General features: G+C 44.9%; 3 protein-coding genes across 5 annotated transcripts in view; 1 reads left to right on the top strand and 2 right to left on the bottom strand.

Annotated features, from left to right (window-relative positions):
- Positions 1-7444, bottom strand: part of nprl3 (NPR3-like, GATOR1 complex subunit) — a 14801-nt gene extending 7357 nt beyond the window's left edge. For both annotated transcript variants that reach the window (XM_084438290.1, XM_084438291.1), the window contains exons 1-4: positions 7230-7444; positions 6378-6447; positions 1838-1970; positions 1-65 (exon numbers count right to left, since the gene is read on the bottom strand). The exon at positions 1-65 is cut by the window's left edge and continues 10 nt beyond it. In XM_084438290.1, coding sequence (XP_084294416.1) covers positions 1-65; positions 1838-1970; positions 6378-6447; positions 7230-7431 — 470 coding nt within the window. In that variant the 5' untranslated portion in view covers positions 7432-7444. The remainder of the gene's footprint in view (positions 66-1837; positions 1971-6377; positions 6448-7229) is intronic.
- A 1117-nt stretch (positions 7445-8561) lies between these two features.
- Positions 8562-20003, bottom strand: mgrn1b (mahogunin, ring finger 1b). 2 transcript variants are annotated; one of them, XM_084438292.1, is made up of 17 exons: positions 19548-20003; positions 16540-16658; positions 16307-16395; positions 16031-16177; positions 15003-15120; positions 14641-14707; positions 14458-14501; positions 14326-14373; positions 14121-14189; positions 13692-13851; positions 13034-13143; positions 12385-12599; positions 11933-12044; positions 11694-11739; positions 11480-11578; positions 11085-11130; positions 8562-10839 (listed from the first exon to the last, which is right to left on the bottom strand). In XM_084438292.1, exons 1-16 carry the CDS (start codon positions 19633-19635, stop codon positions 11090-11092), a joined length of 1572 nt encoding a protein of 523 aa, XP_084294418.1. In that variant the 5' UTR covers positions 19636-20003; the 3' UTR covers positions 8562-10839; positions 11085-11089. The 2 variants fall into 2 exon arrangements, with proteins under 2 accessions (XP_084294418.1, XP_084294419.1); XM_084438293.1 differs by lacking the exon at positions 11085-11130.
- A 514-nt stretch (positions 20004-20517) lies between these two features.
- ubald1b (UBA-like domain containing 1b) lies at positions 20518-23578 on the top strand (the record flags this gene model as incomplete). Its single annotated transcript, XM_084439153.1, is given in 4 exon segments — positions 20518-20585; positions 20587-20620; positions 20927-20983; positions 23300-23578. Coding segments are annotated over 4 exon segments (438 nt in total).
- Positions 23579-23714: the final 136 nt, after the last annotated feature.

Raw genomic sequence — 23714 nt, 5'->3', positions numbered from 1 at the left:
AACACCACACTGAACAGGATCATGGTGGGCATCTCCCTCTTAGGTGACGGATCTGTTTTGGACACCTGGACCAAAATAAGATAAAGTTGTCACAATATCAATCAATCAATCAATCAAAGCTTTATTTGTATAGCACATTTCATACCCAGAGGCAACACAATGCGCTTTACAGAGAACAAGGGAGGAGGGCAAACGACCCCCCCTACATATTTACATTGACGATAAATGGTCCTGCAAACTGTTTGTTGAATCATTGTGCTGTTAGGTAATGAAATATAACAATCATAATGAAGAAGAATAGTGATCACATGATTCCATTACCTGGACATCTAATATACATAAACATACAATAGATACAAACATATATATATATATATATACACAATAGATACAAACATATAAATATATATATATATATATATATATATACAATAGATACAAACATATATATATATATATATATATACAATAGATACAAACATATATATATATATATATATATATATATATATATACAATAGATACAAACATATATATATATATATATATGTTTCCGTTAACCGGTAAATACCGGTTTTTGTCCGGAAAAATCAGTTGAAGTCCGATATATTAAAATCTCTCCGGTCATAATATCCGAACAAAATTATTCCCCCTAATTGTATTGGGCCTACAATAGGCTAAAATTAAATTCCCACATATTCTGATTCCTTTTAAATATAAAAAAACGAATATTAATTTTGTTCTGTTGATGTGTAGGCTATTGGCAAGTAGGCATATGCGATGAAAAACCAGCCGTAGGATAAACCTGCTGCTTACAGAATATGCCCAACCGGCCATCCGGACCATCAGTGGTCATTTTGGCCAAGAAATCACCAGCGAGAGCGGGTCAGCACCAGCCACTGCCCCTCTTATCCATGCCACAAGTGTGCAACGCCATGCCATCCCAGTAATGACAGCGCTTCGTGGATATGGAGGCTTGCGTTTCTCAACCGCATGTGAAGTCCTCATCTGAGATTTCTGTGAACTCTATCCCGAGTGGGCCACACTGGCCAAGATAGCCTGCGTGATCCCAGTGTGCCAGCAGAGAGGGTTCTCTCTGCAGAACCCAATCAAAACAGCGCAGTCACTTTGGAGAGGACAAGGTCACACTGCTTATGCGCATTGCAAGTTGTGGAGAGACAATTGGTAGGCCTGCCTTTGATTTCAAGTCGGCAAGTCTGCAAGCTTCCCTGCTGCGAAGAAGCGCTGTAAGGAGAAATAGGCTATAGTATCTAGGCTACTAAATTATTTGTGTTGTTTTTATTTTATACTATTTTATGATGCTATGAGAAAAGGCATACGCCTATTAAAGGAGCAGTAAAGGGAAAAATCATGTTTAGCCCTGTTTTAAGGTTACTTATGATCATATACAATGGTTCAGATCAAAACGTTGACAAAACTAGCACTTTTGAGAAAGTCTGATAATTGCTCTACCACCGTTTAGGTCATACAATGGATGTGGGTGGGCACCGTGAAAAATCATTGAAAAACATGTTAAACTCTCGATTTCAAAAACAAGAAGCTCTCTTCTCTAACGGAAACCCTGATATATATATATATATAGGGTGTAAAATATAGCCTACACAACATAAGCCATTGTTGTTTTAGTCAAATGTAGATATAAATAAACTGTTGAGGATCAAACAGGCTAATGATCTTAATAGGAAGACTAATGATTGTAGATAATGGACTGACTCCCGTCCCAGAGAGGAGGGTCAGGGTTAGGGTTAGGGTCAGGGTTAGGGTTAGGGTTAGGGTAAGGGTTAGGGTTGCACATGTACACAATCTGATTTCTTACCTGAATGGTATGAGGATGCTGGAGAAGGGTTGGGTGCCCAACAAAGCGGACATTGTCGATCTTCAGCTCAAACTTCTTTCCACACATATCAGACTTGGTGGCCAAGATGGTGGCAAGGATGATATCAGAGAACCTGATTGGACAGAGGAAACAAATCCCTGAGTAAAGCAGCCAGTCCAGGTGGAGGGGGGAGGAGGTGGAGGGGAGAGGAGGTGGAAGGGGAGAGGAGGTGGAAGGGGAGAGGAGAGGAGGTGGAGGGGGGAGGAGGTGGAGGGGGGAGGAGGTGGAGGGGGAGAGGAGGTGGAGGGGGGAGGAGGTGGAGGGGGAGATGATGTGGAGGGGGGAGGAGGTGGAGGGGGAGAGGAGTTGGAGGGGGGAGGAGGTGGAGGGGGGAGGAGAGGAGGTGGAGGGGGGAGGATGAATATGTAGGGGTGGGTCATATGCCCACCTCCCTTGTTCTCTGTAAAGCGCATTGTGTTGCCTCTGGGTATGAAATGCGCTATACAAAGAAAGCTTTGATTGATTGATTGATTGATTGATTGATTGATGGAGGGGGGAGGAGGTGGAGGGGGAAGAGGTGGAGGGGGAGAGGAGGTGGAGGGGGGAGGAGGTGGAGGGGAGAGGAGGTGGAGGGGGGAGGAGTTGGAGGGGAGAGGAGGTGGAGGGGGGAGGAGGTGAAGAGGAGAGGATGTGGAGGGGGAGGAGGTGGAGGGGAGAGGAGGTGGAGGGGGGAGGAGGTGAAGAGGAGAGGATGTGGAGGGGGGAGGAGGTAGAGGGGAGAGGAGGTGGAGGAGGGAGGAGGTAGAGGGGAGAGGAGGTGGAGGGGGGAGGAGGTGGAGGGGAGAGGAGGTGGAGGGGGGAGGAGGTGAAGAGGAGAGGATGTGGAGGGGGGAGGAGGTAGAGGGGAGAGGAGGTGGAGGAGGGACACAGGGAAAGTGAGAAGGTTCCAATTATTATTCATTTCGTTAGATTTTCTTTTCTTATTGTTTCAACCTAATCAATTCTCTATAGAAAATCAGCCTGCAAGGTAATTTACTGATCAGAGTTTTTGAAAGGAGCTTGCGTGAATGTTGGGAGGAGAGGAGACAGGGACAGGCCCTCCCTGGGAGGAGAGGAGAAAGGGACAGGCCCTCTCGGGGAGGAGAGGAGAAAGGGACAGGCCCTCTCTAGGAGGAGAGGAGAAAGGGACAGGCCCTCTCTAGGAGGAGAGGAGAAAGGGACAGGCCCTCTCGGGGAGGAGAGGAGAAAGGGACAGGCCCTCTCTAGGAGGAGAGGAGAAAGGGACAGGCCCTCTCTGGGAGGAGAGGAGAAAGGGACAGGCCCTCTCTAGGAGGAGAGGAGAAAGGGACAGGCCCTCCCTGGGAGGAGAGGAGAAAGGGACAGGCCCTCTCTGGGAGGAGAGGAGAAAGGGACAGGCCCTCTCTGGGAGGAGAGGAGACAGGGACAGGCCCTCTCTAGGAGGAGAGGAGAAAGGGACAGGCCCTCTCTGGGAGGAGAGGAGACAGGGACAGGCCCTCTCTAGGAGGAGAGGAGAAAGGGACAGGCCCTCTCGGGGAGGAGAGGAGAAAGGGACAGGCCCTCTCTAGGAGGAGAGGAGAAAGGGACAGGCCCTCTCTAGGAGGAGAGGAGAAAGGGACAGGCCCTCTCTAGGAGGAGAGGAGAAAGGGACAGGCCCTCTCTAGGAGGAGAGGAGAAAGGGACAGGCCCTCTCTAGGATGAGAGGAGAAAGGGACAGGCCCTCTCTAGGAGGAGAGGAGAAAGGGACAGGCCCTCTCTAGGAGGAGAGGAGAAAGGGACAGGCCCTCTCTAGGAGGAGAGGAGAAAGGGACAGGCCCTCTCTAGGAGGAGAGGAGAAAGGGACAGGCCCTCTCGGGGAGGAGAGGAGAAAGGGACAGGCCCTCTCTAGGAGGAGAGGAGAAAGGGACAGGCCCTCTCTAGGAGGAGAGGAGAAAGGGACAGGCCCTCTCGGGGAGGAGAGGAGAAAGGGACAGGCCCTCTCTAGGAGGAGAGGAGAAAGGGACAGGCCCTCTCGGGGAGGAGAGGAGAAAGGGACAGGCCCTCTCTGGGAGGAGAGGAGAAAGGGACAGGCCCTCTCTTGGGGGAGAGGAGACAGGGACAGGCCCTCCCTGGGAGGAGAGGAGAGGGCTGTAAAGGGAGGTGACAGACTCATGCTGCAGGCCAGATATATCATTAAAACAATCAGATATATTTTGTTTGATTACAGCAACAAAGATGGAGCGAGGAGTAAGGGCCCCTACTCTATATTAGGGTTAGGGTTAACCTATCTAACCCCTACTCTATATTAGGGTTAGGGTTAACCTATCTAACCCCTACTCTATATTAGGGTTAGGGTTAACCTATCTAACCCCTACTCTATATTACTTTCTTGTTGCAGCAGAAATGTACTGATTGGATACTTGTAAAAGTGAACTTGTTTTTTCTTATAAGCACTATTACACATTCATATGGATCAGATCTGATTTGCAATAAGCATTCTATACGTAAGAGCAACTGATACAATCAACACTGCGCACAGTTAACAGCATGTGTGTGTTTGTATGTATGTATGTATGTATGTATGTATGTATGTATGTATGTATGTATGTATGTATGTATGTATGTATGTATGTATGTATGTACGTATTGCTACAGAAGTTTTGCAAGCATGGAACAAGTCATAGTTGAAATGCATGATATACCCAGACCAACTCATCATCGGATCTTCAGCAATTTCTTAAAACTTTGAGGAGATTGAGGATGGCGTACACATACATATATGTGTGCAAACACAGAATTTATAAGCAAGACACAAAACAGGAAGGAAAAGTCAGGGTAAATAAAGACAGGGGTGTTCTAAACATAGTGAATGTGGTTTAGAATGATTTGGTCTTACCCTGCTACCAACTGGTCATCAGTTAATGGAGATTGTTCTCTGAAATGGGAATGGGGCCGTACAAAGAAAAAAAAGAATAAAAAGAAAAAGAAAAGAAAAATGCAGCAGACAATTGGACAATATGCATAACAGAGGGACATCAAAAACAAAAGCTTACAATCTTACCACCTGAGAGTGACTTGAGAATAGTGATAAGTAACTTGATATTGCCTTTCAATATCAGCCTTATCACCATCTTTAAACAGATGATCCTGATCCTAATCTGAGGATTTATCCCATGGGGGTTCCACATGGGGGTTCCACATGGGGGTTCCACATGGGGGTTCCACATGGGGGTTCCACATGGGACACGTTAAGCTCAAGGCCTCAGAGCATGTCACAGTCACACACAAGACAAATGGTTCAAAGGGCAAAAAGCCTGTGTGTATTATTTGGTTGGCATGTAGGCCTAGAGCTACTTGAAATCATTGTGTCTAAATGCAGCTTGAGGGTTAGGGTTAGTGGTGCTTGAGTGGTAAAGGTCAGCCAGGACATATCTATAATCAGTGATTGAAATTAACTCTTCTCTGCTCCAATCATGGACAGAAAGTTATTGTTTATTGTCCAACTAGCTAAAGTTAGCTTAGTAACCACTAAGATGGTTTGGTACTGTAGAACATATTTTGGTGAATACAGGACACATTAAAGGTGTAGTAAAGGGAAAATGCATGTTTAGCCCTGTTTTAAGGTTACTTATGATCATATACAATGGTTCAGATCAAAACATTGACAAAACTAGCACTTTTGAGAAAGTCTGATAATTGCTCTACCACCGTTTAGGTCATACAATGGATGTGGGTGGGTACCTTGAAAAATCATTCAAAAACATGTTAAACTCTCGATTTCAAAGACAAGAAGCTCACCGAGGGGGTAATTGGTGTCCGATGGTGTTCTGACATCAAATTCGCCGCAAAGTATGAATCCTGTAGGGTTTTATTGATCTTTTTATGATATCCATTGACTTGTATTGAAGCGACCGTTGTAGATGTGTAGATCAATCCGCAGAGGGGATTCAGGAAGCGGAACTACTTACGGTAGCTATTGTTATTGTTTATGTTGCTAGGCTACCTAGTTTGCGGAGGTTTACACACGTATGTGCTGCGACTAAATAATGATATGCTAAATATTTAAAAGAAGCCTTTCCAGATGAACTAGAATCTTACTTTATGGCGAATTATATGTCATAACACCTTGTGAGTTTCTTGTGTTTGAAATCGAGAGTTTAACATGTTTTGAATGATTTTTCAAGGTGCCCACCCACATCCATTGTATGACCAAAACGGTGGTAGAGCAATTATCAACTTTCTCAAAAGTGCTAGTTTTGTCAACGTTTTGATTAGAACCATTGTATATGATCATAAGTAACCTTAAAACAGGGCTAAACATGCATTTTCCCTTTACTACTCCTTTAAGACATGCATTTGCCTACAGTACCTCTTAGCTACACAGCAAGCTAAAACACAACTGGAGGAAAGGAAAGGGTGTCAACCAAGAGTATCACCAGCATGGTCCCTGTGTTCATAGTGCCCGTTCAAATGAGTGTTCTTCTTGGTGTGGGTTGTGTACATGAACTTGAATACAGAAACATTATGGCAACATGAACAGTACCTTGAGTCCCCATCCTGATCCTCAAGAACATATCCTGTTGTGTTCAGTGCATATGGACTTCTCTGTTTTGCTTGGGACACAGAGAGAAATCATCAGTGATATTGCGTTAACGTCGCGTGAATTCGTATTAGTTGCAACAAAAAATGTTCAATGTTTATTGTCGTTTAAGATACAGGAGACCCCGGTGCGTGTGCACTACACATAGCAGCCTAGTCATGAATAATCTGGTGAGATGGTGTGAATACTGAGCCCTGCTGATACAAGCTGATATAACCCTAACCCTAACCCTGATACAAGCTGATATAACCCTAACCCTAACCCTGATACAAGCTGATATAACCCTAACCCTAACCCTGATACAAGCTGATATAACCCTAACCCTAACCCTGATACAAGCTGATATAACCCTAACCCTAACCCTGATACAAGCTGATATAACCCTAACCCTAACCCTGATACAAGCTGATATAACCCTAACCCTAACCCTGATACAAGCTGATATAACCCTAACCCTAACCCTGATACAAGCTGATATAACCCTAACCCTAACCCTGATACAAGCTGATATAACCCTAACCCTAACCCTGCCCTGGTGATACAAGCTGATATAACCCTAACCCTAACCCTGATACAAGCTGATATAACCCTAACCCATCCTAAACCTTAGTGCTAGCTAAGCAGGACTGAAGTAGCTAGCTAACCTTAACAGGTTCTAAAGTGCCTTCTTTCGCTAATTTAGCTGGACTAATTATCATTCCAGCAAATGAAGAGTCAATGAAGGGATGTACACCTACATAAATAGCAGAACTTATCTAAAACTACGGAGCTAACTCGGTAATGTTAGTTACTTACTTGCCAGAGAGGACGGGCAGTCGGGAACTCTCTGGAACGGATATCGGAAGAGCAACTTGTTCCCTCGACTTCCCGAACTAACCAGAATCACGCTGATGGGACTCGTCTTTTCACCACTTTTGTACAGACTATTTTGTGACTGTGTGTACATTGATTTTCGATCCGCAAGAAACTCAACAGAAGACGAAGTATGGTTGTGCATGTTACAGCTGTGGCTGTTGCCAATGTTGTGTGTTACATGTATTATTGCTAGAACGAAACACAGACAGCGATATAGTTCCGTTTGTGTAGACGGCTAACCTAGGCAGAGGTCTCGCGATAATGTACCGCGAGACTTGGAATGTATCGCCTGTCACAGTGCCAGCGTTTCATTCATTTGAATCAGTGGCTTTACAACCGAATGGACCAACTCCAACTGTCTTAGTAAATATTTACCGTCCACCCAAACCTAACAAGGATTTTATTAATGAATTTACTGCTTTTAGATTAGATTACTGCTTTTAGATTAGATTTTTCTCACCCACATCTGCTCACTCTCCTCCAATATAATTTCAATATTCATATGGATAACACGAATCATGTTCTCACTAAGGACTTTACCTCTTGCCTGGACAGTTTTGGATTACAACAGCACATTGATTTCCCCGCCCACTCTAAAGGACATAGGTTGCTCTGATGTCACTCCGTTTAATTGTTCTGCTGTTGATCTTCCCATCTCTGATCACATGCTCGTATCATTCAATTTGAGTTTGACACTATCCAAAACAAAAGTCACGTCTCATCTCATTTTGCAACATCAAAAATATTAATTTAGCAGCACTCACAACAGGTATTGATAGTTTCCCCAACATCACATACCCGGGCACCCCTGATCAACTGGTTTCTTTTTACAATGATGGTCTGCACACTATGCTGAATTCACTCCCTCCCCTAAAAACTCGGACTGTCTCCTTCACCCACTCCGCTCCCTGGTTCACACCTCAACTCCGTCAACTCAAAGCTAAAGGACGCCAACTGGAACGGCTTTCCAGGAAGACCGGACTTGCTGTTCACAAGCAAATCTACCATGCCCATATTCTTCAGTATAAAGACATCCTCTCCTCAGTCAAATCGCAATACTACGCAGAACTAATCCGTGCTAGTGATGGGAACACGAGGGCCCTGTTCTCGCAGTAATGGTCTCATGAGGCTTGGTAAATTACACTCCAAGCACCATAAAGACACCACACACACCATTTAAGTGCAGTCCCAAATGTCATTTTCAAAGTCGTTTAATTCAATTTATGCCATATATTGTTAAAACTTGATCACGCAGGACACTGACTTGAGAGAGAACGATTCAACTGAATTGACATGAATCATGAAATTATATAATCAACAACAAAATTGTGAAGTAATTTCTGAACATGTATTTGTTTATTGTTATGCATGCTGCTATACACACAGGGACAGACAATATATAGATTTTACTGAGAGCCATGAATCACCCAGTGTGGTGTTCTCCTGGATACCAGGTCAATAAAGCCAGAACAGGAACAAGAAGGCACAGTGTATCAAAGAGGAAATGGCACCCAATCAGAGCAGAGCAAGCGATGAATTAACAGGCTATTATGCTAAAAGCAGTGAGAAGTAAGCCCCTCTATTAAGAAACTCACACGCAAAAGCTGACCTGATGACTAAAATGCAATGTTACTGCATTGAAGAATATAGGCCACAGTACTGAACTAAAACCATCAAATCACTCACATAAGAATTACTTTTCTGATTACAGGGGTTATTGGTAAATTGATGCAAAATAATTGTTGAACCATTTTGTTAGCTATAATTAGCTGTATTAGAATGTCCGCTCTAACAAGGACCATGTAGATAGAAAACCAAATGAAACATACATTTACCATTTCAGCTGTAAAAACCCCTGGGCTACAGGGCTAGGCTAGGGCTACAGGGACAGCTGCTGTACAGAAGTTCATCACAAGAACACTAAAGCCCAATGCAACAAGCAGCCACGTTAGCTATTCAAGGCACATAGATCTATGCATGGTGCTGTGTACAGGACCAGAGTCCGACCCTGTGAGTCTGACAGCCTTGCGGAAGGCCTTGGTTCAGCCAGGACGTCTGACCCCCATTCTGCAGCTACAGCACTAAGAGATGCTGCCATCGACTCGAAGCCACTACAAGACTGCACAGAGATCTGCCACTACAAGACTGCACAGGGATCTGCCACTACAAGACTGCACAGGGATCTGCCACTACAAGACTGCACAGAGATCTGCCACATCGAAGACAAAAACACTGGTCAACAGTCAGCATAGCATCCTCACTCGCTGCTCCCTTCCCTTGTGTTGGGATATCAAGCTGCATGTAGCTGTACATCTATTAGTCATCACACAGTTTTGTGCATGTAGCTGTACCTAGTTCCATTACTGAAATCTGCTAGATTCTCTCTCTATAATACACAAATATACATTTTGCAAATGACTACACAGGATTCTAGTAACAGGTATAACACAGATATCACATAATTCTGTATAAAAAGAGTTGGGGCAATTAAAATGGATCACTTTGAAATGTTGAAGCACTCAGATGAAATGGATTACAGACAAATCAGCATGGAATCACTTCAAACACACAATCCTGTCGATATGTTTAAAAATGTCAAATGTTCAGAGGGTTAAACATGTATGCTTTCAAAACATCCTTCATGTCAAACTGCCCCGACAGATTCTAATAAGGAGCTACTCATCTTCCATAGATGCAATAATGCAATAATCAATCAGGAATGGGCTCCATGAACCCTAACCCTCTAATCAGATTAGTGTCATGCAACGAGTACAGAATAGAGGGAAGTGAAAGTGTGCTTAGAGCACCAGGGTAGTATCACCAGGGTAGTAGTATCAGGGTAGTATCACCAGGGTAGTAGTATCAGGGTAGTATCACCAGGGTAGTAGTATCAGGGTAGTATCACCAGGGTAGTATCACCATATCAGGGTAGTATCACCATATCAGGGTAGTATCACCATACCAGGGTAGTATCACCATATCAGGGTAGTGATCATTCTATCTCTGGAATCCAATGGCGTATAAAACCATTTCCCACCACAGCCCAAACACAGCTCACAGATATTTCACAACACAATCTCACACACCGCCTAAAAGTTAAAAAAATGTTTGTTGTCAAAGCAATCTAATTAATTGTTTCTTTTTACAAGTACAGTGGGATTTGGATAGGACTGTCAGGACTGTGACCCAGAGATCTTAAGAGGACGGATCATAGTGTCTTCCACTAGAGAACTCAGAGACAGTGCTAGCCAATGTGGTTAGGGTAAGGAGACAGTGGTAACCAATAGCCTTGGAGATTAGTGGGTAGGCCAAGGTGACTGGATCCTGACTGAGTGGGGGTCTGCGAGGAGTGAAGTGAGGGTCGGGGTCCAGAGTTCCTCAGGGGTCAAGGGTCGGGGTCCAGAGTTCCTCAGGGGTCAAGGGTCGGGGTCCAGAGTTCCTCAGGGGTCAAGCTGCTCATCCTCCATATGGAGGCTGCTGGGGCGCAGGAGAGGCTGGCTGGAGCAGTTGGTGCTCTGACTCTTCAGACTCTCTGTGGACTCAGAAGACCCTGTGAAGACGGCATGAAACCGCTGTTAAAGACCCCATACAGACGAGAGGACAGGAGGACATGAGGGACCCAAGCAGTTCAAACCTATCAAACCTATCAAAGCACTTAGTTATTTTGCATGATAGCGTTTGTAACGACGTGACAGACCTTCTGAGACTGGATGAAATATGAAGGGGCGATACAGATGGAGAATGAGGCTCAGTGTAGAACATGAGAGAAGCAGGCCAGGCAGGCAGCCTACATACCACAGCTACTCCTCCATACCAATAGAGCAGGAGTCAGGACCCAGAGCTGGCCAGAGCAAGGCCAGGGGAGGGGACAGGAAATGAAGTTAGGAAAAAAGGAAGAACAACAGCACACAGGTTAGATGATGCAAAGCTGGGGGGAAGTAAAGCCTGTGAGCAGGATTAGAGACGGCGCTCCCGTCAGTGCACACATGTCTGTAAGCAGTTCAGTTCATGGTGTGGGTTAGGGCACACATCATAATACTTTACACCATGAACTGAACTGCTTACAGATATTTATGCACTGATATTTAGCATCTGTTAGGCATCAATGTTCACTCACTCTCCCACACACACATGCACACACGCACACACACACATGCACGCACACTTCCTGTCCCCGTGCGGTGTCTCACCTGGCAGAGACAGGTCGCCGGGCGGGTCACTCTCGGTCTTGGTCAGGCTGCTGTGCTCACTGCTGCAGTCCTGCAGGATCTCTCCTCCAGAGGGCAGCTCTGCACCGCCCACAGGGGTCAGAGGTCATTGCACTTCCTAGTTCTAGTTTGTAATTCTAGCAGTGTTGATTGAATAGCGGCCATCTTTACACATGTCCACTGAGACGGAGCTTACCGTCGTCTGGGGAGAGGGACTCTGCTACATCCTGGGCCTCTGTGGCCTGGGGGAGGAGGGGGCGGAGTTAGAGACGTGGTCCCGGGTCAGAGGTCAGAGACGGGGTCACGGGTCAGAGACGTGGTCCCGGGTCAGAGGTCAGAGACGTGGTCCCGGGTCAGAGGTCAGAGACGTGGTCCCGGGTCAGAGCAGAGGTCAGAGACGTGGTCCCGGGTCAGAGGTCAGAGACAGGGACTCACCTCGGTGGGAGCCGGACTGCTGGACAGCAGCGCGTGGGGCTGCGCGTCGGACATCTCGGACAGCTTCTCCTCGTCCTCCTCCTGGATGGGGGACGACGGGGAGCGCAGGGCGCTGCAGGGGACAGACGTGGGGACAGGGGACAGACGTGGGGACAGGGGACAGACGTGGGGACAGGGGACAGACGTGGGGACAGGGGACAGACGTGGGGACAGGGGACAGACGTGGGGACAGGGGACAGACGTGGGGACAGACGTGGGGACAGACGTGGGGACAGACGTGGGGACAGGGGACAGACGTGGGGACAGGGGACAGATGTCAGATTTATACAATTCCTAACAAATGGTATATGAACATTATGAACATATGAACACTAACAACTAAAATAGATGGTGAGAAACTAACTCCGGCCCTCATTAGGAGGCAGCAGAGTGGCTCCTCCCCCCAGGATTACCTGTCAGGTGACTTGCTGACCTTCCCCTTCTGCAGGCCTCCCTCCCCAGAGTGGTCCGGGGAGCCCAGCGGCCGGCCCTCCCCCCCCAGCCCCCCCGAGAAGCTGATGTGGTCATAGAGGGGGGCGGAGGGCGCGGAGGGGGACAGCGAGCGCAGGCCGTTCAGCGCCTCCAGCAGGGAGATGGGCTCAAAGCCGGGAGGGACAGAATCTGAGCTCTGGAGACACAGAGGAGGACCGGTCAGCTCAGAGCAGGACAGGTACAGGTCAGGACCAATCAGCTCAGAGCAGGACAGGTACAGGTCAGGACCAATCAGCTCAGAGCAGGACAGGTACAGGTCAGGACCAATCAGCTCAGAGCAGGACAGGTACAGGTCAGGACCAATCAGCTCAGAGCAGGACAGGTACAGGTCAGGACCAATCAGCTCAGAGCAGGACAGGTACAGGTCAGGACCAATCAGCTCAGAGCAGGACAGGTACAGGTCAGGACCAATCAGCTCAGAGCAGGACAGCGACAGGTACAGATCCACGGGATTAGCAGATCAATGTCAGGGCTCAGAGGACAGCAGGTTATCACCGAGTGATATCAGGCTTGTCCATAAATATTTGACATTGTGCTGAAGACATGGCCTATGGGGTATGTGATGCTTACTGAATGCTCATGGTGGTCCATGGTCTGGGCCAGCACCGGGCTGAAGGACACAGGAGAGAGCGCTCCGGGCTTCTTCCTCACGGCTCGGATCTGGAGCAAGGCCCGGAAGGCTGGGGACACACAGGCCACACACACATGACACACACAGGCCACACACACATGACACACACAGGCCACACACACATGACACACACACAGGCCACACACACAGTTGATCCTGTTTTCTTTCACTTTTATATCGACTGTGTTTTAATGTATACTGTGTTTTTATATTGTCCTGCATGTCTTGTATGTCTGTAACTTTCTGTTGCTGCCTACTTGAAAATGAGACCCTGGGTCTCAATGGGTTATTTCACCTGTATAAATAAAGGTTAATGAATGAAAAACATGACACACACACACAGGCCACACAAACATGACACTGAGCTGGACATAAATAACATATGGACCATTTGCCTAATGTAGAGGGTGAGTGTGAACTGTATTTCACTCAAATTAGCCATTAATTACAACCACAGTATCCAAGGACATCATGGCCACGAGATGTCTGACAGATGTGAGTCATGCTAGGAGACATGGAGACATGGCGTCCCTGTGGGTCATGGAGTCAGGAGACATGGAGACATGATGTCCCTGTGGGAAAGCGTCCGAGTCTTACGCAGTCTGCAGATGGGACAGTTGTTGGCCTGGTAACGCAGAGTGTCTGCGCAGGAGTTACAGAGACACAGGTGTCTGCAGGGTAGGATGAGCGTGTCCCGGAGGTCGGACAGACACACCACACACTCATTGCTGTTGTCACTGTTCTCGTCATCAGATGGCTGCAGGAAAAAAACAACTCAGTCATGAAAAATATATAGAGGAATGCAATGGTCCCACCTGCAGGGCATATAACAGCTGTATCCATCAACCCCTCATAGAATTGTAATGCTGTTTATATGTCTAGGGCTGTACTGATGAGGGAAGTATAGCTACCTTCGACCAGTCATGTTTAAAAAATAAAATAAAAAATAAAATATATGGCAATTACATAAAATAAAAATAGAAAGCATTTATTTTTCATGAGTTAAATAATGATTTTTCAGAAAACCTTGGTCTCTTGGTTGTTTTTGTTTTCTATCCCATAGATCTCCTGCAGCAGGTAGCTCACACGGTCCACCTTGAACAGGACAGCACAGAGGATCATTAACCTTCATATTAACCATCATGTAACCATCATTGTAAACCATATTTATTCTGTACATCACAGCACTTGAACTATAATTATTTAAACAGCAAAATATGTTTCAACCTACGATTTGCTTCTGCTTCAGAGGCTTGACAGAGAAGCTTCCATCTACATGCTGGAAAGGAATGAACTGTGTCATCAGTCAGCTCTAACTGACAACGGTATGAAGGCAAAATAACATGATGGATGCACATCTTACTCTCTCAAAGGCTGCCAGCAGCACATGGGCGTGTCCCAGGCAATCTGGAGAAGGAAAGAGGATAATGAATAAACAGGGAAATAATGACTCTGGATTCAAAACAGCTCATCTGGACCCTGCTGTTTTAGTGCATTAGTTCAGCCATGCAAAGCTTGTGTTGATCAAGAGAGGGTGACAGCCTACCATCCCCTTCGTCCACCACAGCCTGGATCACCATGGGAAACACGCCTCGGTCTAGGTCAAAGTTCAGCTATAAAGGACAAAAAGAAAGAGCAATTCATGTTCAAAAGATGACTATCAAATACAGTTCAGTCAGTTAATCAGCAGGGATGAACTATAACTATATATATATATAAACTATAACTATAACTATATATATATATATAACTATAACTATATATATATATATATACATGTATATATATATAAACTATAACTATAACTATAACTATATATATATATAACTACAACTACAACTACAACTACAACTATATATATATATATATATATATATATATATAAAACTATAACAATACTATACTCACATCATCCTCTTTCCATTCTGAGAAATCGATTTTGAAAGCCGGCATGGAGAACTGTTGGCTTACACCTCTCTTATAGTGTACAGTTTCAGAAATCAATCCCGGACCTTTTGGGTTATACCTACAAAGAACAGATGGACAATGTTGTCAAGATCTTATAAAGGGGGGGATTCCCTAAATACTATTCATGAAATAGTACAAAAACACTCGGCTGGTTGCTAGAGACCCACGACCATCTGATCTTTGACTGACGATATGGCGAGATGTATGTGTGTGTGGATGTGTGTCTGTATACACATATACATACACATATATATATATATACACACACACACACACACACACACACACACACACACACACACATACACTGTTCAAAGAAATTAAGGGAACTCTTAAATCACACATCACGGATCTCGATGAACGAAATATTCAAGTTGAACAACATTGTGTAATTGGTCAAGAACAAAATGACATAGGAATGGTCAATGGAAACCAAAATCAGGAATCCATTGGGGGCTGGATTCCAAATCACATCGAAAAATCAAAATCAAAAATTGATATCACAGGCTGATAAAACTTCAACAATTTCACCAGGACAACTCATAATGTGACTCAGTAGTGTGCATGACCCCCAAGTGCCAGTATGCACTCCCGACAACGTCTGGGCGTCTTCCCAGACCTCCACCAGGGGGAGCCCAAGGCCCACTGCACCAGCTTAGGGTCCGACAATGGGAGCTGGACTACCTGTGCAGGTACCTCTGCAGGTACCGCCTCATTCACAATAATAAGCAATTCACAATCCTTTACGCTTCCTAGCTAGCAGATCGATATCCCAGAAGTTTAATTGACAGTGTTATTCTGTGATTAAGAGTTCCCTTAATTTTTAGAGCAGTGTATATATAAAGAGATCATTACAGTGGAAAAACAGGAAGAGGAGGTGAAATAAATGTGAGTGAACTGTTCAAATACACATCCAATCTAATACGGAATCCATGAAGTAAGATAAAGGTTTCAAATGAGACACTTACACTGCCATCCCGTTGGAGAATTCCTCAAAAGCTTGGCAATACAGGGTGATAGCCACGCGGGCATCGGCATCAAATGTGAACTCCACACCATACACAACCTTGGGCTTCCCACCTTCCTCTGTAGGAGTGTCAGAGTCATCTTTGTACCTAGTTGGCAATCAAACACACAAACACAATTAGCTGACCCTGTCCAACAATTGTTTAGCTTTGTACAACTATGTATCTAAAGTTGGCGATCTCAGGTCAAGTAAATGTTTCCACATGGTTCTCTCTGACCTGACCAGGCGCAGCGAGTCCTTCCTGATGTTGACCAGACTGCGAAGGGTTTTCACGGGCTCATGGGGTGCTGGGGTCACATATGGAAACTAAGAATGCAATAAGTAGAGACAAAGCATTGATCAGAGATAAAACATGCTCATGTTATTAAAAATCAAATATGTGGGATCCAACTGCAGAAACTGTTCTGAAAGTATTGTTTGTGACGTACATTGACCAAAGAGTGGCCTTACCTGTACTGGCCTATTTCCAAGAAAGTTGAGATCCATGTTTTCCCCAAATAGGTATCCCTCAGGATGTGGTGTGTCAAATTTCTCCCCTCCCATGAAGAAATGACTAGCAAAATAGTTTCCTGAAAATACAACATCAAAAGATTACATATCAATTATGACAAATGATAACAGTCAGTGTCTTCTCTCTATTCTTTATAGAGTATGGGTAGCTAGCAGGGTTCGAAATTAACACCCGCCAAGCACCAAATGCGAGTCGATTTTTAATTTTGCGTGTACATTTCGGAAGCCAGCAGACACTCTGGCGGGTGACATTTTTGGTAGAAATATCATGGCTCAGCACGAGTAAGATTTGTAACAAAATATCAGCCACAGCGCACAAGTGAATTAACAGCTTGTGCAAAGAGTGAGAGCCGGTGTTCTCCGCGCGTACAGAATGTAAAAGTCCTGTCAATCAGATAGTGCTCCGCTAGCTAGTTATCTAATTTGATGCTCATTTTCTGCAGTTTGGATGAAAAGAAAGGAGTGGCTGTGGGCTGAACACAAGCAGGCTACTGAGGTACCTTCCTGAGGTACAAGCAGGCTAGGACCTTCCTGAGGTACAAGCAGGCTAGGACCTTCCTGAGGTACAAGCAGGCTAGGACCTTCCTGAGGTACAAGCAGGCTAGGACCTTCCTGAGGTACAAGCAGGCTAGGACCTTCCTGAGGTACAAGCAGGCTAGGACCTTCCAGGCTAGGACCTTCCTGAGGTACAAGCAGGCTAGGACCTTCCAGGCTAGGACCTTCCTGAGGTACAAGCAGGCTAGGACCTTCCTGAGGTACAAGCAGGCTAGGACCTTCCTGAGGTACAAGCAGGCTAGGACCTTCCAGGCTAGGACCTTCCTGAGGTACAAGCAGGCTAGGACCTTCCAGGCTAGGACCTTCCTGAGGTACAAGCAGCAGTGGAGAGGCAGACAACTGGACATGGAATTCAGAAAGAACAGTTTCTGTCTCTTCTGTCAGATGGCTGACAGCGCTGAAAAGGAGGAGGAGCTGGTCTATGTCCGCTACTGCTCAACATGTGTGGGCATCCAGACAGTGGAGAAGGCGGATGTGGCCCATATCACAACAGCCATCAACAGCGTTATGGAGAAGGTGTCCTCAGATTGGGACAGGAAGCTGGTTGCTGTGGCCACGGATGGGGCAGCGGTAATGACAGGAGCCCAGAATGGAGTCGTAAGCTGCATTAAGCAGGACCGGCAGTACATTATTGGTGTACACTGCATGGCACACCGCCTTCAATTAGCCTTTGGAAATCCGGAGCAACAATGTATACCAGAGGGTTGAAGACCTCCTAAGTGGGCTGTACACGTTCTACCATGTCAGCCCACTCAACAGAGCTAATGAAGCGTCTGCATTCTCAGCCATACACCACTGGTGCCCTGGGTAGGGCACCCGCTGGGTAGGGCACCCGCTGGGTAGGGCACCCGCTGGGAAGGGCACCTGCTCCGTGCACTGGACCACTTCTTAAGGGGCTACCAGGGAATCCTTCAGCACTTGGAACAGGTAGTGGCTCTTAATGTAATACAGTAACATAATTTCAACGCTATAGGGACTTGCTGATGGAACTATGATATCTCTAAGAATGTAATTGGCTAATTGCTTCTCTGTATTTTCTAATGTATTACAGATGTAATCTCCTGATGCTCAAGGTGGCAGGGCTGTTCAGCAGGCCAAGGCCAAGAAGTTCTTCAGCCCTGCCAGAGGGTCTGTTGTGGTCCAGTTCTGCAGTTTTCTCCATGATGTGCTCACCCACCTGAGCAACCTCTCCGCCTGTCTGCAAAGGTCAACTGTCACCAGCAGAGGCCCACAGCTCCTTGTCTGCTACTCAAGCTGTGATACTGAAGTACAAAACAAGGTATGTTTTGTGAAATTTCACTGGTGGATGCTTCAAGCCCGGGGTGTATAGTGATCTGATCCCTGACCAGTGGGCCATCCTAAAGACCCACCTCTATCAGGAGCCACAGACACTCGAGAATACCAGCTGGTGTGCATCAACAGAAGTCTTCAGTCCTCATGCCAAGACATTCTGGCGTTGGTAGATCTGTTCTGGCCCTGCCGGCCTCCACAGCAGAGTGTGAGCAGGGCTTCAATGTAATGAAGCAGGTGAAGACAGACTGGCACTCTAGGCTACTATCTGAAGCCCTCTCAGATCTACTGCTGGTGCAGCTGTCTTCTCCAAGCATACAGGACTACAACCCCACCTGTGCTGTGGAGCTGTGGCAGCAGGAGAACATAAGGAGCAGAAGACCAGACTTTATGGACAAAAATAAGATGGAGGGGGGGTGGGGGGGGGGTTCTGAAAACGAGGAGTCTAGTGAAGACAACTAAGGATTGGGGGCGGGGCCCATACTTAGAATGTACATAAGCATTTTTTGCTGCACATAACACATTACTTTGTTGATGTTATCAATACAAAATACAATTATTTTTTGTTTACAATCTGCTCTGACCACTGTTTTTATTCACCACGCACCACAATGTGTTATTATGCATATTAAAAATACTGGATGTATGATACTCGACACAAAAAGTCTGTTTACATACATTTTTATTTTTGGGCTGGTAAAAAAGTTTGGCGGGTAGAATCTACCAGACATTTGTCTGGAGAGCTAAAAAGTTAATTTCGACACACCAGCTATCAAATGAACTGCATGTAGCAATTAATTAACTGTATCTCAAAATAGTCTAGGGCTAGCTAGCTATATCTAAACTAAATAGTCATGTGAAGAGCCAAAACAAGCTCACACGCAGCCTTGCGATGATCAAGAGGGACTGGCGAGTGGGAAACTAATGCATATAGCCCACGTTAGGGACAGCTGAGGCCAGACTGGTTCTGTTTTTCTGGCCCACTCTTGAAGGTGGGTTAGCTGTGGATAACAGTTTATCTTGTTGGCTGATAGTTGTTATCTATCCGCCAGTGTTTCGATGACGTGCTGGTTCGAGCTAGCTAGCTATCGTAACCCACTTACCTGATTTCGGTGGAAATCGATAGGCAGAATTGGCCTGGATGTCTATATCCTCCACGCCCGCGATCCTCCGGCTCAGTATGGAGCCCATCTCGTCCTCCTCTCAGCTCTCAGCTCGCTAGCTAGGGCAGTAGCTCCTGGTCTACTGGTCTCCTGGTCTACTGGTCTGGGGCCTTGATCACGGTCACGTTAGCTGGACTAGCGTAGCTAGCTAGTGCTAGTGCTAGGGTTAGGGTTAGGGTTAGCTAGCTAGTGCTAGGGTTAGGGTTAGCTAGTGCTAGGGCTAGCCAGCTAGATAGATAGTGGCTTTAGCGACGTAGTGCTACTTGCAGTAGTAAATTGCGATAGCAAAGGTAGACAATTACATTAATTGCTATCGAACTAATAATAACAGTTGCTACCTAGCTCAACTAAACGACCTAATCATACATTTTAGAGAAACCTCAACTGGATAACACAACAAAGCTATAAACCAAGAGGATTTCGAGGCTCAGCAAAAACAATCCACGGAAACAAACACACATTTCACAATAAATGTCTTTTAACAATACAACAACATTCGATTGTTATTAGATTAGATTAAATGTATTGCCATCCTATTGTATTAAATCCTAAATGAGGGTGTTATCATACAAAATCAACGTTTCAAACGAATTAATTAACAGAGGGAAACAAATATGTTTATGAGATACCTTTATTTTGAAAAACCGTAGGACCAGAAACCTGTGATTGGATGGAAGCTTCTCCAGGATCCTCCCTCTTCTCCAGGATCCTCCCTCTTTTATAAGACTCATCCCTCATTATAAGTTCCAATCAAAGAGCTTTAGGATACTGGAGTTCAGACCCAGCTCAAACCTATTGTAAACATTTGGGGTTGCTTCGCTAAAGGTTGCTTTGTCTAACGGAGCTACAAATGTGTGACGGAATAACTCAAGGACTAGAACACACTTAGAATAGCTCGCTTCGGCAAAAAATGGACGAACTAAAGCATCAAGTTATGATGAATCAATTAGTCCTGACTGCAGGATGCGCATCAGACCAGGCAGCTTCTACAAGCGGCACACTGGCAGTTTGAGGTGAGCAAGCAAGCGTACCAGTACCTCGTGCATGGTCGTTTCTATGCAGAGATCACAGTTATTATGTTTTAGATTAGAAATATATCATGAAAAAAAAGGACACATTTTGAATACAGTAGTTTGGGCTTAGTAGCTATACCATCGCGTGGGCTATAGTCACTATTGTTATGCAATACATGTCTGGTGTGGTGCTATTGGCTGCATTATAGCAAATGCTATACGACGTTGAAATATGAATGTGTATATATTTTCTGTCAAAATGGGCACTAGACTGGACATGACTGTTTCTTTGTTCTATCATTGTAGACTGCACTAAGTGACTTTTTTCAAGAAACCAATATCCCATATGATCACCATCAAATGGTAAGTGTACATTATGTTTATTATGATTAATGCCTAATTATTATTATTATTATTATGGGTATTATTAATATTATTATTATTATTGTTTTTATTATTACTATTATTAGTATCATTACTATAATATTTATTATAACAATAATAATAATAGTAATAATAATAATAATAATGTATTATTATTATTATTATTATGGGAAACTGCCTCAATGTCTTTCCATATCCGCCATACTCATTGACCAACATACACACAGCGGCTACGTAGTTGTATATACATGACTGGTCTTGGTGTGTATATATGACTGGTCTTGGTGTATAAACTGTATATGACTGTTCTTGGTGTGTATATGACTGGTCTTGGTGTGTATATACATGGCTGGTCTTGGTGTGTATATATATGACTGGTCTTGGTGTGTATATATATGACTGGTCTTGGTGTGTATATACATGACTGGTCTTGGTGTGTATATATGACTGGTCTTAGTGTGTATATGACTGGTCTTGGTGTATATATATGACTGGTCTTGGTGTATATATATGACTGGTCTTGGTGTATATATGACTGGTCTTAATGGTAAATGGTCTTGGTGTATATATGACTGGTCTTGGTGTGTATATATATGACTGGTCTTGGTGTGTGTATATATGACTGGTCTTGGTGTATATATGACTGGTCTTCGTGTGTGTATATGACTGGTCTTGGTGTGTATATGACTGGTCTTGGTGTGTATATATGACTGGTCTTGGTGTATATATGACTGGTCTTCGTGTGTATATTTGACTGGTCTTGGTGTGTATATGACTGGTCTTGGTGTATATTTGACTGGTCTTGGTGTACATATGGCTGGTCTTTGTGTGTATATATGACTGGTCTTGGTGTATATATGACTGGTCTTGGTGTATATATGACTGGTCTTGGTGTATATATGACTGGTCTTCGTGTGTATACAGTATATGACTGGTCTTGGTGTATATATGACTGGTCTTGGTGTATATTTGACTGGTCTTGGTGTGTATATGACTGGTATTCGTGTGTATATATGACTGGTCTTGGTGTATATTTGACTGGTCTTGGTGTGTATATGACTGGTATTCGTGTGTATATATGACTGGTCTTGGTGTGTATATATGACTGGTCTTGGTGTATATATATGACTGGTCTTGGTGTTTATATATAACTGGTCTTGGTGTATATATGACTGGTCTTGGTGTATATATATGACTGGTCTTGGTGTATATATGACTGGTCTTGGTGTATATATGACTGGTCTTGGTGTGTATATATGACTGGTCTTGGTGTATATATGACTGGTCTTGGTGTATATATGACTGGTCTTGGTGTGTATATATGACTGGTCTTGGTGTGTATATATGACTGGTCTTGGTGTATATATGATTGGTCTTGGTGTATATATGACTGGTCTTGGTGTGTATATATGACTGGTCTTGGTGTGTATATATGACTGGTCTTGGTGTGTATATATGACTGGTCTTGGTGTGTATATATGACTGGTCTTGGTGTATATATGATTGGTCTTGGTGTATATATGACTGGTCTTGGTGTGTATATATGACTGGTCTTGGTGTGTATATATGACTGGTCTTGGTGTGTATATATGACTGGTCTTGGTGTATATATGATTGGTCTTGGTGTATATATGACTTGTCTTGGTGTGTATATATGACTGGTCTTGGTGTATATATGACTGGTCTTGGTGTATATATGACTGGTCTTGGTGTATATATGACTGGTCTTGGTGTATATATGACTGGTCTTGGTGTATATATGACTGGTCTTGGTGTGTGCTTGTGGAGAATAGGGACAGAGCAGCGATTTCTGTGAATCTTTCCATTTTTGTGATTTACAACTAAAAGTTTGAGTTTGTCAGAGGATCATTTCCTTTTTACCTGCCAAGTTTTTGAATGTGTCTGTCAGCATAGTTATGTACATCATAAATGATTGAATAACATTGCTTATGGTGCACATCTATTATTTGCGGTGGATATCCTGTCCTCACAACAGGGAACAGCATGGAAACCCTTGCAGGGTTAAGGTGACTGTTAACAATGGTTTCTGGTGCCTTAAGTCAGAGGAACATGTTTGTTGGACATGGGGCTCTCCTGGGAGCTGTTCTCTGTGGTGTCAGCTGAAGGGCCCACTGAGAGCAGGAAGTTCAGCCCTTAAGGGAAACTTCTTCCTTTCTGCCACAACTGTTATTGTAAGAATGTTCTCTCATATTGCTCTCGCCTATTTTGTGGATGAATAATGTGGTAAAATGAAACGGTAAGTTAGGGATGACCATGTTTATCTCTACCCCACAGATGAGCACTCCAACCAACACGCCAGCAACACCTCCCAACTTCCCAGATGCGCTCACGATGTTCTCTCGTCTGAAGGCCTCAGAGAACTTTAACAGCAGCAGTCCCCTGGCCTCCATGGCTACTCCGCCCCCCTCTCAGGTCAGCTGGGCCCCTGGTCAACAGGGCCTGTGGACTCCTGGGCAGCGGCCCTCTCAGACGCCTCCCCCTGGGTGGCCTGCAGCCGTCAATCAGCCAGCCTCCAGCCAACCGGCCAGCATCATCCTGGAGGCTGAGAGATGAGAGTCTTAATAACAAGAGGAGCCATTAGGCCGTCCACTGCAATAAAGCAAACCAGCAGTCTGGACATGCACTGATCAAGACTCATGTTTCTGCCCCGTGAATCCTGCGCTGATAAAGACTGTCTCTGTCTGTACCA

The sequence above is a fragment of the Borostomias antarcticus genome (assembly GCF_949987555.1).
Source record: "Borostomias antarcticus genome assembly, chromosome: 5".
Lineage (NCBI taxonomy): Eukaryota > Metazoa > Chordata > Actinopteri > Stomiiformes > Stomiidae > Borostomias > Borostomias antarcticus.
The sequence above is the reverse complement of the archived record's forward strand: the minus strand, read 5'-3'. Positions and strand labels throughout refer to the sequence as shown.

Excerpts from the sequence above, each read along its gene's own strand:
- mgrn1b (XM_084438293.1), bottom strand. The coding sequence starts at position 19,635 with ATGGGCTCCATACTGAGCCGGAGGATCGCGGGCGTGGAGGATATAGAC. Across the intron at positions 13,144-13,691 it reads CTGTCCCATCTGCAGACTGC|CCTTCCGGGCCTTGCTCCAG; the intron begins GTAAGACTCGGA and ends GTGTGTCCCCAG. Across the intron at positions 11,579-11,693 it reads GTCCCTCTCCCCAGACGACG|AGCTGCCCTCTGGAGGAGAG; the intron begins GTAAGCTCCGTC and ends TGGGCGGTGCAG.